Here is an 18727-nt window from a genome sequence, read left to right as displayed (position 1 = left end):
TGGGGTGAACAAGGGTGTGATCACGTGAGGAAGGGTAATTCTGGAAAGAACTTACATTTTAAATGTTAAATTAAATGAATATTTAATAGTAAAATTACAGACAGGTGTCAATTTTTTATTGCGTCAGAATATCTTCTGGCTGGTTTCTGGCAGAGGGTATAGCATTTCTCATAGAAGAATACTACGCAAGCAACCCATATAAGGTCAATAACATGAAAAAGGTCTTCCGCTTTTCAAGTTCTTGGTCTGGGGTGTCAGCAAGGGGCAGAAGCTCATTGAAGCCGTTAAGAGAAATTTTCATTGTCTAATTACGATAATTAAGGATATCTAACAATATCCAACAATTGCCTAATTACTATAATCAAATATATCTACAATATCTAATAGTCATTTTAGGGGAGTTAGGAGTGTCCATGTTAGATCTCAAGAGAAATTGGCAAGTTGTGTTGCATGTTTCTTAATTTATTTATTTATTGTAGGTTGTATAATCTTTAAACCTTGAAGATTTCTTATCCTCTTTTGTATATTTCTTTCCTATCTTAATAAATTTCTTTCTTATAAAAAAAATAAAATAATTTCCTAGCAGAAACATGTTTAAACCATTCAAAACTATGTAACTTAAGGATTAATGTTAAACCTGGAGAGGGGCTAGTCTAAGTCCAGCAGCAACAGCATTATGAAACTCAGGCCACGACCTGAGTTCTTGTATGTTCCTGATGTTTGGATCAAGATTAACCTGTGAATAAACAAACATGACTCAAGTCAACAAATACAACAACTAGTAAAAATAGTTTCACAAGCCAAAACAGGCATTACAGATATAATCAATAATATGATATCTACTTACAGTAGCATTCTGTTGGGCTGGCAACCGACCAGCTAGTACGAGCTTTGGAACACTAAAAGCCTAAAAATTGTACAATTTCAATCATAAAGAGTATATTTCCCAAAGTAATTTAAAAATTCGCAGTGAAGGCAAGTAGGAATATAAAAAAGTTAAACGTAAAGAGCACCTCAGTTAAGAGTGTATATATGGTTGCAAGGGTAAATGCCCCACGTCCAACAGGAAGTGAAGTGGTCCTTTGTGCAAGGTGCCACAATTGAGCCTTCATAAAAAATAAAAGAAATGTATCAAAGGCAGATTTATATATATTAAAAAAAAGTACACCCTTTCAACTTGAGAAATACTCCCTCCATCCCCATTTATAAGACATAGTCAACAAATTTTTTTGTCCCTTATTACAAGACTTCATTTCATCTCTCTTGTGCATTAATTATTCTTTTACTTATTTATATTATTCTAAAATTAAATGCTACTTTGAATTGTCACTTTCTCCCTCCTATGAAGATTGGAGAAGATGAATAGACTCCCAATAATGTTAAGGGCAAATTTAAAAAAATATTATAATTAGAGACAAATTTAATGTCAATACCTAAATTAACTATTTTTCTTAATAAGCATAATTTAGTCAACAATGTCTTATAAATAAGAGAATATAAATCACAAACAGGAAGCAATGTGCAGCAGATAATTAAAACAAACTTGGCCATCTTTTTCAAGAATAGAATTTGGTAGGAGAGAAAAAAAATATTAAATGAGAAAACAAATACAAACATGGAAGAATTAAAACATAGCCCACAATTGGGATGATTACCAACTCAAGGAAACCTTTCCCGTATAAGTACAATAAGACAAGTCGTGTACAATATGCAAATTACAAATTTCTTAGGTTTCTTTAGTTTGGTATTGATTTAATTTAGCTGCTGTAACAATTATAAATGATTACTAACGTAAAAAACACCAATTCATAACAATCTAGATTTACTTTTTTAATAAAAAATCATTCAAAAGGGAGAAAAGGTAAAAAGGGTCAAAAAATAAACATTTTACTTTAGTTATATATACCATACTAGTTGAATCAAAATATTTTATTTTTAACATTCATAAGTAATTATTTTTACGTTACCTTAATAATTAAATCAAATAGTGTTCTAATATAAAAACCATCTCAATACGATGATAATAACAAAAATCAACTGAACATTAAAACTCGGAAGAAATACAAATTTATGACAAAATAAACGAAGAAATCAAGGGAACAAACAACCACATTATGTGACCAAAGAAATGTATGAAAAGCCCAATTATATGTAGGATAGCTAAAGTGTCCCCTGAAAAATAATGAATTGCTTCCACATGTGTGTGATGAACATCTTATAATGGGGAGATATTTTTTACATAAATCAGGCATGTTACACAATGCCAAGAATTCCACTTAAAGTTAATATGACAGAGCAAAACAGAAGATCTAATTTCCAAGTTACATGTATGTCATAGTCACCAAGATCGGGATCATTGCATTGGGTGTATATAAGAATTTTTACCAAAGGAGGGTGGCAGGATCAGCCTTGCTAAGAATAACACCAATGAGTATATTATCAGATGCTTGAATAATCAAATTATAAACAAAACTGTTGACAATCACAAATAAAACAAATACCATGGCAACACATACCTGCTGGAGGTCCTGATCAGAAGCACTATGGTTAACAGATGTTTGAATTGCCACAGGCCTTGAAGAGCACAAAAGGCGTCTAACCTAGTAAAAGTAGCCAGAGCCATGATTCAGATAAGAAAGAAATAACTTTGTAAGTAACTTCTGCATCAGCACATAACATACATCAATTTCCAGTGGACTAGTGAAACATCTCAAGATATCAGTAAAGATAAAATACATGTACTGATAGACTGTAGAGAATGATCCTGTAAGAATTCTCCATCGAGGCATAGTAACATTGCAGGTTCAGAAATGTCCCATCAAGTAAGGAAAAACAGTATAAAAAGTTTCATATTTCTAAGACTATAAAGCAGTTGATGTTATATGCATAAAAGCTTGACATTAACAAGTACCATATAGCACTCTTCTCTCCTATCAATTTTTGTTGTTGAAGACAGGTGAAAAAAAAATCCTCTGGACTCACTAGTAGCTGTTAAAATAGAAGAAATGGAGTAATAATTGACTGAAAACAGAGTATCAGAGTACATTGTGGATGCGTGTTTATATAGGTTAATTACATTAATTATATATAATTAGAGGATATTATGTTTCCTCTAAATCAAAGATTATGTGCCTATAAAACGCTATTATTAATAAATCAGAATATTATATTCTTATTGCAAATACATTGATGGGCAAAAACCATAACCTTTTATATGATCTATAGACAAGCCACAACAGGGATTGAAAATATATATCAAGGAATGATAATCAAATCAGTCTTAAGTGAAGTGCCTCATACCATCAGATCACAACAGGGATTGAAAATATCTATTAAGTGAAGTGCCATAACTGACCTCATTCAACCTAAGATCACGACCATAACGCAACTGTGTGCTAGAGTTGAATATATGCTCCATACCATCAGTCATAGACCCATCAACTGAATCTGTATCCTCAAACTTTGTTCCTTCCAATCCAATTGCATCAGAAATAGTAGAAGATATTGTCACAGGATGCAGATTTAACATATAAGGTGTGGACATAGATATAACATTCACATTGGTTGGTGTTTCCATGCCCCTATATTTGCATTCGCGTGCCAAAGTTGACATTGCCAAATCTTGTCGGCCTAGAAGTACATAAGCAGCAGCTGGCCAGTCATTGGGAGGTGAATCTCGACACTTATCTAATGCCTAGAAGGCATAACAGAAAATAGATGTAAAAAACTCTGGAAATATATGTTAAAACTTAAAACTTGCTAGAGATAATGCTCAAAGCAGAACTATTATAGTAATAGTAGTAAGCAAAACATGTGGAAAATAGGGTAGAACATTGTCCCAGGAATGTGAAAAATTCAAACAAATATAAGAAAAGCAGTAGGCAATGCCTGATAAATGAGAGTGTCATCAAGATGAACATTAGAATTATGTAAGATGACAGATAATTTCAAATGTTTGACATGCTCCTGAACAAATTAATTTGTAAATGATTTTAAAAAGTTCTCAAAGCCCTGACAGACTGGCATCAATGAAGTCAAACTTACATGGCGTAGTGGAAGAGATACACCAGAAGGTAGTGAGTCCAGCTGTTGAAGTCCAAATCTTTCACCAACCATTGCTAAAATAGTAAGCTCCTCCTTTGAAGAATGTGATCCCATAGTAATGTTACAGTAAACACCAGTAGACAGTTTCTTTCCCAGCAATTTGGCACCAGATAATATGCTATAAAAGCAAACTACTTTCCGGGCTATGCTAACCACAGAACTTCCTTCTTTACAGACTAAAGCTGGAAGATCATTAATATTAGCATAATTAGATCCATATTGCAAGCAATTTTCAAACCATCTGAATAAACTTGGACAAATTTTAGGCGAAATGGTGATTCCAGACTTCAGAAACTTTTTACAGAGGCCAGGGAAATCACGAATATAATGGTCCAAGTAGATGTCCTCAGCCAGAAATTCAGCAATTTTGCATAACAGAATTGAAAGAAGCTCCAAGTCCCTATAGATCATAGGCAACAATTATCATATAGAATCAATAAATATATTTTAAGAAAAAACTAAAAGTGGGAAATTAACTGCTTGGTAAAATACAGCCTAAAGAACACAATGAAATGCTTAAAGCAGATAGTGGTAACAATATATGGAATTATGGATAACCAAAAGACAATCAAATTAACCCTTTAGCTGCCAATAATCAGAACACAATTAGCTTGGTAAGTCTGGTGGCATCCTCACAAAGCTAAAATCTAAGGTCCCGTTCGGGGTGGTTGCCAGTTTGTGGTTTATGTTTTGAAATACTATTTTAAAACCAAAACGTGTTCAGCAAAATTGGGGCTGAGTTGGTTTTTTAATTGTTTTCAAAACAGTTTTACCCTTGTTTGTAAAACAATAAAAATTGGTTTCTGGAGTTTTGTTGTGAGTTTACCCTAAATTTCAGTCCCCCTTACGCTGCTATCTCTCTCTCTCTCTCTCTCTCTTGACAGCCGCTCTCTCCATGCGACCCTCTCTCTATGGCTCGCTCTCTCGACGCGGCTTTGTCTCTCGTCTGCTCTCCCTCTCCCTCTGGTGGTCACCACTCACCGCCGGTTTCCTCTAGTCGCCGTAGATCAAACCTTGTCGCTTGCAGACAATGAAAGGAGTCCAGAGGAGACAAAGAGGTTACGTCGAAGCCAGCGGCGAAGGCTTGTTGGTTGGTCTGCATGCCGACGCTAGCGCGGTGTCTGCACCAATGATTGCGACACCATCTGTGCACAATGGCAACACAAGATCTGCATCTCAGGTTTCGCGATAGAGAGGTGGTGAATATTCATAGATCCAAGTTTTGTTTCATCAAATTTGGGTGTTTTGAAAACCTACCTTCTTTTTTTCTCTCAACTCTCCAAAGATCCTTCAAGCAATTTCATCACTTCTCTGATAATCATTGTTTGGGATGGACAAAAACATTTATGATGGATGAGTTATATGTTTTGATGCTATTGCTATCTATACCTACGTGGTTTGGGGGTTATTGGCTGGAATTTCTTTATTGTTGCAGTGGAAATTTCCTTTTCTGTTAGTTTCAGTTGATTATAGATGTTGTATTTTAATTGAAATGGAGATAATAAGAATTTGTAACTGGATATGATGTTCGAAATGGAAAAGTTTCCCTTGTTCATTGATTGGTGCTCATACATGATATGATGTAACATTGTTAAATTCCTCCCTTTTTTTATTAGTATAGTAAGGTTCTGGGGGACAAATTTCTGTATTCAATCAGGAATCCATTTGAAAGGTTCTCTATACAGCATAAATCAATGCCTATGAATTGCGTTAAATACGAATTAAAAATGCCTATGAACTGTTTAATAGAATGGCTGAGAATGAATTGAATTTTTTTGGAATGTTGTATTTCAATTGAATTTACTTTTCTTGCAAATCTAACTAGTACTTTGAATCAGATTTGGTAATTGAAATTTGAAAGCAGTGTAGTTTGTGTTTAGATGTGATAAGAAGGATTCATAGATAATGTCTTTGGAAGAAGACAGATGAACATAAAACTGAAACTCAACACTCAAAACTGAAACTGGGTTTAGTTTTTAATAATTTCAAAATTAGCAACAGAAAACCACCCTGAACTGGGACTAAAAGATTTTGCATAACGTGATGAAGTAGAAAATGACAGATGGAAGTCTCAGCAAAAACTTCAGCATTAAATTTTTGCAGGTCTAAGACTAAGACTGCTGACTGATGTATGATCTTTACTTCTAGCAATTTCAAACTTGTAATAGCAATGGGCAGATTATGAAATGATGAGAGAACAAAGAAAGATACAGGAGAGAAATTTCTTCTTTTTCCTGTACCAGCGAGTTATTTCTCCCGATTGTGTTACTGTTGTTCTGGTACCTAACAAACTTATTTGATTCCTTGACTTCTGTTGTTATGGACTTATGTGTTTAGCTTAAGACTGTGACTTTCAATTATTAATTATTATGAATGAATTATGAATATGTCTATCATTTTATGTAATTTTTTTTATTTTTGAGCATTTATATATAAGTATAAATTATTTAACTTGTATTGTTTCTATAGGTTTCAGTACAGCAGCCATCCAGCTATACTGATGTTCAAGTTGGCTGTTCTACCTTACCCTTAAACATGTAAATCCATTTAAAAAAAAAAACTGTGACAGAATAAAACATGCAACAGGAGCAGGGCTTATGCAAACTATCCTTTGTACTGTCTCTACCAATACATAAAGCAAAAGAAAGTTGGTATATCATCATGAAATGAAAGAGAAGAATAGGCGTAGCTACTTAGCTTAAAAGTTGGCCTCAAGCTAATCAAATCAAGCTAACATTTAAAACACTGAATTTACAACTAAAAGTAATATAGATTACTGACCAGATTCACTAACCCAACCAACTAGCTGCTTCCTAAACAAACAGGGCAGTATTACCAGACAAAATGCCAAATAGGATAGAAATAAGAGATGATCAGAAAATGCATTAGCTAGGATGCTAGAGACTAAAATGAAAAGGCAACCCAAAATATATTACACAGGATCAGAGACATACCTTTTGCGGAGATTGTCAAGTTTCAAGCTTTCATAGAGTCCATGAAGAGATTCCAGACTTTCCCATAACAGATCAGTATAAAAAGGCTTGTCAAAACTTTGTGCGTCATCTACAGATGACCTTTGGAAATTTAATTCCTGCTGATCAAGTGACACTGCACAAGGTATTCCGAACATGGAGTTTACTTTGCAAAAATTATAATGAAATTGGCTACTAACAAGGAAGTCCCAAGCAGAATGTGGTACTGAATCAGAACGCTTTTGACATATAATGTTATATTTTCTGCAGATTTGCATAATTACATGACAAAAAGAGTCCCATTCTGAATCAACAATAGATTCAGTTTCCGACAGATGAGCTGGATCACTATCTTTCCAGAGAAGACCAAGAAGATGTCTGTAATAACTAGAACGAAGCCCCTCAGCAAGTGCTGCGATGCAATCATTAGCTAATGTTGATGAAGGACTTTGTCGTAATGCACATCTAAAGATCTATATGGAAAGCAGAGATTTCAAATGATGCAAAGAAACAGACTATTAGTTTCCATTTGCCAAGAAACCTACAGATGCCAACTTCAATGTAAAAAATGAAAAGAAATCATCCCTAAATACAAGTCAACATACCTGTCTATTATTTACTATCACATTGACTCGCCCCTCAACAGCATCAGCCAGGCCTGTAATCTTTAAGTAATTGGGAAGAGGAGATTCTTCTGAAAGCTCCAAATCATGCAAAATCTTATCTTTATTTAAGCAAGAAGGTAGCACATATTTGCACAGGCATTGCTTCCCAGACTACAATATAAGCATGACATATTACTAAAAGAAATATCAAACTTTAGCAATCTTAATGGCACTTGATGGAATCATGAAAAAGGGTGAGTCTGAGAAAACTGACAACTTTGTATAAAGTATAAAAAGTCAATATTAAAAAGAATTTCTACAAATTAAAGCTGCCAAGTTTACAGCTCCATTTATACGAAACCATATCCAGGCATTATGGTAACAAATAGGTCAAATTTTATAAGGCCAGAACAAGTTATCAGATGTAGCACCCAGTACTTATCAGGGAACAAAAAAGTATCTGTCAGTAGATATTAATAACCTACCTACAATATCAGTTATATACCAATCAATGAAACTAAACTTACAATATTACTAAGAGAGGTAGTACGCAAAATTTAGCATTAAAAAAGAAAATAAATGTCACTTCAATTATTCAAAAGTAAAATCAGATTACAGAAAGAAAGCAATTTTTATATGGACACATTAATTGAAACAAAGATAAAAACAAAGCAGGAGAATCAGGAACCCTACTAAGCCCTAACAGCAACAAAAAAAAAAAATGATGCAAACATCAGCTCAAAAAAGGTCTCAAATCCACTCTATGCAAATTGCAAAGAAACCTTTATTGTAAAAAATCAAGCATTAACCCACAAGGAAGCTAGGAAAAGAATAATAATCAAAACACAATATAATGACAAACAAATGTAGAGACAGGATAGTATATAGACTGAGAGAAATGCCAGGAGTCAGGACACTAAAAAGATTGAAGAATGACACAATCAATTTATGCCCATCCATGTGTAAGACTTACATAGAGAAGCAGAACATTTTCTGGAGCCAAAACCATTATGTCTGAATATGGAAGTAGTCCTACTTTGACCCTAGAAAACACATATTTGAAGAAAATTATGTTCATCATTATAAAATCAATGTACAAATAGATGGGATATGTACCTTGGGCGGGTTACCGTCACAGGTGAAGCTGCAATTGCAGATATGTTCCAGCTCATATCAGGTTTGACATCAAACACAATCTCATTATTTATTTCAACAATCTGAAGACTAACAGACAACAACTTTCTTTGTTCTTGGTGAAAAAAGCAGACAACAGGAGCTGTATCATCATCAGTGGCCATAAAGACCTAGTAGTCATTTGAAGGAAAAGTCAAAAGAAAAGAAATAAAATTGAATGTATAAACTAAATGATAAACCACCCAAGGAGGAAAGGAGAATGCAATCCATCCATCCAGCTATCTAATTAGGGACTTGCAATTTCACTGTTCTGTGTAAAATCTAAAGGAATCTGGAGAGATTTAGAGAATGACCTAAACTGTATTTCATTTCATCAATTGAGTTGATTACAAGATATGTATTTACAGAGTACAAACATAGAGCACTAGCACTAACTGACTAACAGCTGTTGTAAGTAACTCAACAGCTGTCATAGCTAACTGAGAGGTAACTCTAAGCTACCTGTAGGTCTATACTACATACACTATAACCTATACAGAATATACACTATCATTCTGAACTAAAAATCTGATACTCCAATGAATAAAATAATTCTTCAAACAACAAAACAGTGAGGCATTTTGGATAATGTAGTGAAACAAACATCATTAACAGTGTGTTTAAATTAGCCAGTTATCTTTTTTATGTTCCAAATATCTTACAACCAAAATCTTACCAGTGTTGTTAAAACATTTTCTAGTTTGTTCTTGATAATTGATATATGTCATTATTCTATTTTATCTATAGTCTATAGTAGTACAAAAACTATTCAGCCGTTGCCATGTGTTGACTGGTCAGTGATTTTTTTTTTCCTTCCCACTTCACACTCTCTCTCCTCCTTTTACGCTCTTTTTCTGTTTTTCTTTAATTAAAAATAAAAACCGTGCAAAGCACAAGGCACTCCCTAGTTTATTACATTCTGCAGTTTTTTAGTATACATTTTGTGTGTAAAATATTTTTTATTATGGCCACCATGCAAGGGCAGGGAGTACCATCGCAACAAGGTGGTCCTCTTCTATAAGCAGATTATGAAATCAAATAAAATATTATTAAAAAACATTTGAATAATTATTTTCAAGTACTAAATATGTTACACTAAAACTTTAAATTAACAAAGTTTTAATTATTGATTAGTCATCTGCTATGCTAGAAATACAGATAAAACAGCTTTGAGGCCATATAAAGCATCTACATTCTACTCTACATTTACATATATTAATATCAATACTTGAAAAGCAAAGTAAACAACTATGTCATAAACTGATGAATTGCACTTCCCTTTTTGTTAGATCTCAAGATAGACCAGTTATCTAGAGGGTCTATTCTAGAAGGAAGAAAGCCCCTACACGGGAGATAGGATCGAATTAGTTATTAGTTTAATCTTTAGGGCCATCTATCTTTATTATTCTATCTTTATCTTTATTATTCTATCTTTATCAATTAGTTGGATTAGGATATTATAAATAAGAGTATTCTCATTAGAGGAAGGGGTAGAGAAGAATTAGAAATTGTAAAGGGTTTTCCCTTGGAAGAAGGTTTCCTTCTTGAATAAATTCAGTTTGCCCCAGTATTTTCCGTATATTCTTCTATTTTCTGTTTCACTTGTTTTCTCTGCTGTTAGGGATATTCAATACCCTAACAATTGGTCCGACCAGCTCTTTCCTCTACCATTCCAGATGGATTCACGTATAGACACCTTAGACCGCACCTTGATGACCCATGGAGAAGACATAGCTGATCTCAGAGGCGGCATCCAGAGGGTAGAAGGCATCATGAATCACGTACTACAGCAGCTGGAACGACTACAGAAAGACCCCTCCGATACCAAGTCGGAGAGCAATACCGAATCTGAGGTGGTTTTTGAACCACGCTTTTGGACCAAGAAGGTGGAACTACCGGTCTTCGATGGAACAGATCCTCTGTCTTGGATAGCTAGAGCTGAAATTTTTTTCGAAGTACATCAAGTGAAAGAAGAAGAGAAGATTTGATTGGCATTCATTAGCATGGAAGGGGAGGCGGTACACTGGTATCGTTTCATTCAAAAACGCAATCCATCTCTTTCTTGGCAATCTTTAACCCCACTCATGCTTCAGCGTTTTGGTGAAGGTAGTAAGGACAATGTTTTCGAGCGTTTAAAAACTCTCAAACAGGAGGAGTCCGTGGACGTTTATTTGAGAGAATTCGAAATTTTGGTGGCTCAAATCCCTGATCCATCAAAAGAACAGATGTTGGGATACTTCTTGGGTGGTCTCCAGCCGGAGATTCGATGTAGGGTGCGATCTTTCCGGCCGACAGAGGTCTTGCGTGCCATGGAAATTGCAAGAGATGTGGATGAAGAACTCCGCCTTGCTCGTGGTCAGCCTCCTTCTCAAAGGGTTTTTTTTCCTCCGCGTTTTCAACATAAGGGAAGCGTCGTGATTAGCAACCCAGCGAGTTCAACAGCCAATACAGCAGGCAATTATAGCGCATCCCAGGCACGCCCAGCTACTACTGGAGCACGGAACATCATGACAACTTCAAAAGGGGTTTCTTCGTGTGGATCAAATAACCCGCATTCCGGTAGTGCTGGCACCTTTTCAAGAAACAAGGGAGCTAGACAATTGCCATACGCTGAATTTTTAAAACGGAAAGAGGAGGGCCGCTGTTTTAGATGTGGTTTAGCCTTTGGTTTTGGACATAAGTGTCCAGAAGGGAGTCTGCGGATCACTATCCTTGGGGAGGACGAAGGCGACAACATAGAAGAGAATGACAAACAGGAACCAGAGGAGACCAATGATGTAGTGGGGGATCAATACCATTGCCAATGGATGGAATTATCTCAACTGGTCCAGAGGAACATTACGCCTCCAAAAACCATGAAACTATGGGGAGAAATGGCTGGTGTTGGGGTTACCATTCTGATTGATAGCGGCGCTAGTCACAACTTTGTAGCAAGGGACCTAATCTCAAGGATGAACTGTCCGATTCAACCTACTAGAAGTTTTGGGGTTCAACTGGGAAATGGACACCGATAGGAATCTCAGGGATATTGCCAGAATCTGATCCTAAAGATGCAGGGTTATGTTTACACTGGAGACTTTTTCTTGTTTGATCTTGGTGGTGTGGATGTCATCCTCGGGATGACCTGGTTGGCTTCATTAGGTGAGGTACAACACAATTGGAAGACTCTTACCATGTCTTTTCGCTATCAAGGGTCACCCACCCAAATCACGGGAGACTATAGCATGCAGAAGAAGGGATTTTCAGCGAAGGTCTTTGGGAGGGCTTCAGATGTTGAGGTTGCTGCCATGATACCTTTCTATTCAGACCTGCTCCGAGATCAAGAGGGAGCAACTCAAGGTGAGGAGCAAAAACTTGACCATCTTCAGTTGACCCAATTACAACATGTGACAGAGCGTTTTCAAGCGGTTTTTTCCAAACCCATAAGCTTACCTCCAAACAGACTTGTAGATCACAAGATTGTCCTCAAAGATGGGACGGGTCCTATAAATGTCCGTCCTTATCGATATCCACACTTACAGAAGAATGAGATCGAGAAACAGGTTGCAGAAATGTTACAGGAAGGCATAATCCGGCCCAGTAATAGCCTGTATTCTAGCCCGGTAATTTTAGCAAAAAAGAAAGATGGCAGTTGGCGGTTTTGTATTGACTATAGAGCACTGAATAAAGCGACAATTCCAGACAAGTTTCCCATTCCTGTGATCGAAGAATTACTGGACGAACTATTTGGGGCTGCATACTTTTCCAAAATCGATTTGAAGTCGGGCTATCACCAAATTCGAATGAGTGAAGAAGACGTTCCCAAAACAGCCTTTCGGACTCATCAAGGTCATTATGAGTCCCTTGTGATGCCTTTTGGCCTCACCAACGCCCCTGCCACTCTCCAACGAGCTATGAATTCTGTGTTGCAGCCCTTTCTATGGAAATTTGTGTTGGTCTTCTTTGATGACATCTTAGTATATAGCAGCGATTGGGAGAGCCATCTACAGCACTTGAGTGAGGTCCTACACACTCTCTTTCATCATAATTTCTTTGCAAACAGCAAGAAATGCAGTTTGGGCAGGACCACCATCGATTATTTAGGGCATCTGATTTCGAGAGAGGGAGTCTCTATGGATCCAAAAAAAGTAGATGTAGTCCTTCATTGGCCTATACCAAAATCCATTAAAGCTTTGAGGGGATTTTTGGGCTTAACTGGTTACTACAGGAAATTTGTGAAAGATTATGGGAAGATGGCTAAACCACTCACTGATTTGTTGAAGAAAGGAGCTTTTAATTGGAGTGCAGCGGCAACTGAGTCCTTTAATGCACTTAAGGACGCATTAACCCACTCTCCAGTTTTGACTTTACCAGACTTTAAGGAACCTTTTTCCATTGAATGTGATGCTTGCGGAACAGGGATCAGAGCTGTGTTAACACAAGGGAAATGTCCAGTTACATATTTCAGCAAAGGGTTAGCTACTTCAGTTTTAAGTAAATCTGTGTGGGAGAATGTGGATGTGATTCAGAATCTATTTCCTGAATTTAACCTTGAGGACAAGGTTCATTCTTTGGAGGCGAGTATTGTTAGATCTCAAGATAGACCAGTTATCTGGAGGGTCTATTCTAGAAGGAAGAAAGCCCCTACACGGAAGATAGGATCGAATTAGTTATTAGTTTAATCTTTAGGGCCATCTATCTTTATTATTCTGTCTTTATCAATTAGTTGGATTAGGATATTATAAATAAGAGTATTCTCATTAGAGGAAGGGGTAGAGAAGAATTAGAAATTGTAAAGGGTTTTCCCTTGGAAGAAGGTTTCCTTCTTGAATAAATTCAGTTTGCCCCCAGTATTTTTCATATATTCTTCTATTTTCTGTTTCTCTTGTTTTCTCTGCTGTTAGGGATATTCAATACCCTAACACTTTTAAAACCAAAAAATGCACATACAAACAATAGCCAGATAATTGTGAAGAAGCCTAATAGCCTATATCACACCTTACAAGCAGCTGTCTGAGCACCTTTCCCCTGCCATATTTTACGGAAGGACAGATGTTTTGGCAATACACTCATGGGATCTATATGTAATAAATCAGTGGCCGGATCCTCATCAATGTTAGAGCTGACAATTTCTGCAACCCACAAAGAGTGCTGCATCTTTCCTGAATTCAGAGTAACACTATCACAAAAATTACCAAGACAACTACCAGGAACTGATTGCAAGAACTTCAATGAAAGAAACCTTTATTATAGGAAGCCATAAGTGGGACCTGATGACTTGTCCAAATTGTCTTTTCATCATATTCCTTCATCATGTTCAATTTCCCTCTTTCTTCAATAAAAGTTGGCTACAATAACAGTAAAAGTCAGTAATCAAATGGAAAAGGTAAACCAAAACAAAAATTTATAGCAGTAAATATGTCAAAACTACACAAGGATAACCTAGAAGGAAGAAATTTCAGCAACAATCTGGAGATTGTTAACATACTCGAAGTTCATCCAGTGGATCCATCAAAATGAGATGAGAGGATACCGAAGTACCCTCCCCCTTTTGGATATGATTAGATGCACTAAGCAGCATATCACGTATATTAAGCAAAGGGCTTGTAGATGAAAAAGGAACATGTGACGGTATATTTGCTTCAACTTCTTGCTGGAGTAATAAACCAAAAGGAAGAGGCCATATAGATGTAATTGTATGAGGAAATGGAAGTGATACTACTTCACCTATTAAACAGAAGGAAATTTCAGTCACTATAGCACCAAAAAAAAAGAAAAATTGAATACCTGAAAATATTGACAATCTGATATATAGATATAATGATATACAAGGGAGATTTAAATTGATGACTTCTTCTCTAGTCATGAGTGAAGTGTGTGTGTGTGTCCAGTTGAGATTTAAAAAGATCTTTGAATCAAAGATGGAAAACGAACATGAGACATGTAGTTAATTAAATTCCCTGCTAAAGCAACAAATGAAATGGAAGAGACCGTGCAGATATGGTAGAGCAATGAGACATATAGTTAATTCAAATAGAAAGGAACATGAGACATAGTTAATTAAATTGGACTCCAGCTTCACCATGACTAAAAACAAGTATACATATAAAAACTAAAACAATAATCTAATTCTTGGATTTTACATAAATGATATGAAATAATTAGGACAAACTTCTGCTATTTTAAAATAATTTTATGTCATTTTTATTTTTTGGATTTAGGGAATTTATCTTAGTTTGACTAAGTTATTAGAGGGCGGCCCTGGCACAGCCTTGGTGACCTGTTGGTCATGGGTTCAAATCTGGAAACAGCCTCTTTGCATATGCAAGGGTAAGGCTGTGTACAATATCTCTCCCAATACCTTTGCACAGTGAGGAGCCTTCGGACAATATCCCTCCCAATAGCTTCTTAGTTTTTTTTTTTTACTAAGTTATTAAATATTAATTGATTAAATTAAAAAATGTAATCCCTATTCTTGACACCATTTTCTGTTTTGGGTCCATACATGAAAAAGTCTGCATTTTAAATGTTTGCTGACTTGACTAATGTTTGTCTTACCTTACTGGCTACTAAACATTAGCCAACTTAGCAAACATCTGACACTGATATAACTTTGGCAAATGGCAAGGACCAATATATAAATGTTTTTTCATGAAGGAACCAAAACAAAAAATGGTGTGGAGTATAGATGCCAAACTTTAAATTTAACCTTATTAATTTCAATAAGCTAGTGTTTGACTGGGATTCCAACCACCTTTTGACTATAGATACCATTTAAGGTGTCCTATTTTATTCACACTTCGATATTTATTAACTCCCACCTTGCGGGAAAAGGCACCGGTGCTGTTGTTGTAGTTTTGAAATTATTAATTAAAGAAATTGTGAAATTTTACTAGAATCTCAAGGACTCTTGGTTATTTTGGTTCTAGTTCTACATCAATAATGAGTAAAAGAAACTTGTTTCCAATGAGAAACTTGTTTTTGACAACAAAGCCAGAAACTAGTACCATTCTCATGACACGAGTTCTTTTTCTCCTTTTCTATCATATGATGGTTGAACTTCATTTATTACACTTACCAGATGTATTATAGATAGTCAAACAATCATTTTGCAATATACATAGAAGAGCTTCATCTGTATGACCAAGACGACACCAGCACACCTAAAATTTCAAAACAATTGGTTAAAGCAGAACTGTTCAGTAAATGGAACCAAAAACAGCATTACATATACAACAATGGAAAATAAAAATAAAATTTGAGACTTTTAGTCCTCCACTGTTGCAATTTTTTGTTGCACGGGAAATGTTGCAGCCATCGGATGATTGGATAAAATTCAACCTCCGTAGTCTTTGAAAACCCAAAGCCAAGTCAAGGAAGAATGTTTTGAAGGAAGACTTTATTACAAGGAAAGAAGGATAAAAATGGAATAATATAAAATAACCTCCTTAAACAAATAAGCAAAATTAAACAGAGTAAGGCCAATAATGCCTCACAGTCACAGCAGCACCTGTATGAATGCCTACCAAAAAAGTTCCACTAAGAAACTTTTGAACACCAAAGATATACTATAAAAACTATTCTTCCGGAAATAATTTATGGTCAAATCATTAAAATCGAAACATTTAACTAAATGATAGGATTCGAAGGACAACATAAATCATGTACATCACAGAGCTCTAATATAACGAATTTCGTTGCCTAGTTTTTGGGTTGGGCTTGTATGTTTTTGCTGCTTAGGTTGGATGGTTATTTTGGAGGGTAGCACCTTGGTGCCTTGTAACTTATATCTCTGGTACCACTGGTACTGGTTTATATATTAATAATATATATATTTTCTGCCTTCCAAAAAAAAAACATCACAGAGCTCTACCTTACTCCTGCCAAAATCTATAAAACTAGTAAAAAAGAAATGCTCGAAAGTTATTAGCACACACCCAAGATTCACCAACCATGCCAAGAAGCATACTTCAAATGTTGCTAGTTGCAATCTTCCTTTCTTACAGTCCTAAACAATATTCATCCTCTTATCTTATTCATTAAAATTAAATTCCTTTTTAAATTGAAAATTGCTCATAGAACTCTAATCCTTGGCATCCAAATTTCCTGAAGTAACTGTTACAGTCTGAAAATTCCAGATACTACTTACTTGAAGATTTTTTAATCCTCTAAATGTTTACTTCCCTATCTGCTTTTATATTAACTAGATCTCATCTTATACAATGTGTATGAGAATCTGAACTATATATGCAAATCACATGTCCTCTAACCACCGGCTGCAAAGGCACAAATTTTGTTTCTCTTTTTAAGGAATAAAGAAGATTAAAGTAAACATTACAAAAGTAATGAACAAATACATTAAAACACGAAGGGAGCACTAAACCAATAAATTTCTATCTGAAACACTAAAGACCATTTTCTCTACAGACTCAAACCATTAGCTTTGGCTTCACTCAAAATTAAAATAACTATAAAAAAAAAACTCCAGACAGGAAACAATCCACACAAAAAGCCGCTCTAAACGAGATATCCCTCCATCAACAATGTTCAGTTCACTTAACAAAAAAATCGTAAAGCGGGAGTTATAAATTACTAATATAGCGGGTTAAATTAAACAAACTCATTTAATTCAAATTCAAAGCATGAAAACTCAAAAACTCAAACCTTAACGATGTCAGATGACAAGGTAAATCTCTTAAATACTCTCGCACCCGTCGACCATATAATCCTATCACAAAACATCACAACGTTAGATAAAAGCAATGCAGCAACAGTGCAACTTCTGACAAAGTAATAACAAAGAGGAACACAGACACAGGCACAGCAGCAAAAGAAGAAAACAGAATTTCAAAACGAAGGTTCTAATTCAACTTCATTTCCGCACATTCGGAATCAACTGAGCAGAGAAGCGAGGGTTTTATTGGCAAAAGATGATAAATTACCGATTGCCTCGGATGAACAGCTCGTGATCCCCACGATTGCTCGGCGCAGAAGCGACGTCGTCGCAATCGTCATCGGCGTCACGGTCACGAGCGATTTCGGGATCGAAGAGGAAGTAATCGTACTTGTCGGTGACGGTGTCGGGGGGCTTGCCGTCGAGAGCTTCGGCAATGAGGCCAAATGGCTTGAACTCGCCCAGCACTGTTAAGCAACGGACTCCGATGGACATTTTCTCGGAGCTCAGAGCAAGTTCAACTTCAAGTTCTTCTCGGTGGTGACGAGAGTGGAGCAGAAGAACTAAGCTTGAGTGAAATGTGTATCGCACTCGCAGGCAGAACTAAGCTTTGGTCTCCCGCTCTTTATATCTTTGGTTGATTTTTTATTTTTTAGTTTCGAATGCAAGTACGCGACTGGGGCTGAGTTTTGAACTTTAAAAAACCCTAGCCAGACACTTGAACTAGTACCGTACCGGGAATTTAATTGTTTTTAATTAACTAATCAATTTATTTATTATTATCATTATTGTAATGTTTTTATTTTTTAATATTCTTCCAAAAGATACTTTTGTTATAGCAATTCTAATGTTTTTTTTTCAAAAAAAAACTCTACTATTAACTTTACTATAATTTTTTTATTAAATTTTGTGGGTTCAATATCCAAACAAGAATATCTACTAAAATTTGCTTAATCATTAAAAATCGAGTCGATCATCTACCAAGTTATTATTCTAAATTACTAGGTCAATGATTGAATCAATTACTTACTAATTAAATCATTTGACTTAATCTTTATTAAAAAAATTAATTTTTCATAACATGCATAAAAAACCTATATAATTATTATTATTATTATTTACTTTATTGTATTATATGCCATGCTTTGAATAATTTTTATTACTAAATTATCGTATTATATTTTATAATTATTGTTATTAATTGGTTTATTGTATTTTAT

The 18727-nt window shown here is 35.4% G+C and overlaps 1 protein-coding gene across 2 annotated transcripts in view; it reads right to left on the bottom strand.

Annotated features, from left to right (window-relative positions):
* The window catches only part of LOC100818647 (anaphase-promoting complex subunit 1), a 31091-nt gene extending 12890 nt beyond the window's left edge, over nt 1-18201 (bottom strand). The window contains exons 1-16 of one of the 2 annotated variants that reach the window (XM_006595797.3): nt 17776-18201; nt 17498-17561; nt 15912-15996; nt 14322-14560; nt 14076-14181; nt 13832-13995; nt 8798-8985; nt 8655-8724; nt 7682-7852; nt 7059-7549; nt 4045-4504; nt 3356-3694; nt 2517-2600; nt 1014-1106; nt 848-907; nt 638-736 (exon numbers count right to left, since the gene is read on the bottom strand). In XM_006595797.3, coding sequence (XP_006595860.1) covers nt 638-736; nt 848-907; nt 1014-1106; nt 2517-2600; nt 3356-3694; nt 4045-4504; nt 7059-7549; nt 7682-7852; nt 8655-8724; nt 8798-8985; nt 13832-13995; nt 14076-14181; nt 14322-14560; nt 15912-15996; nt 17498-17561; nt 17776-18002 — 2940 coding nt within the window. In that variant the 5' untranslated portion in view covers nt 18003-18201. The other variant, XM_026125323.2, reaches the window with a different exon arrangement.
* Nucleotides 18202-18727: the final 526 nt, after the last annotated feature.

The sequence above is a fragment of the Glycine max genome, chromosome 14, assembly GCF_000004515.6.
Source record: "Glycine max cultivar Williams 82 chromosome 14, Glycine_max_v4.0, whole genome shotgun sequence".
Taxonomy (NCBI): Eukaryota; Viridiplantae; Streptophyta; class Magnoliopsida; order Fabales; family Fabaceae; genus Glycine; species Glycine max.
This window is presented reverse-complemented; position numbering and strand designations above follow the sequence as displayed.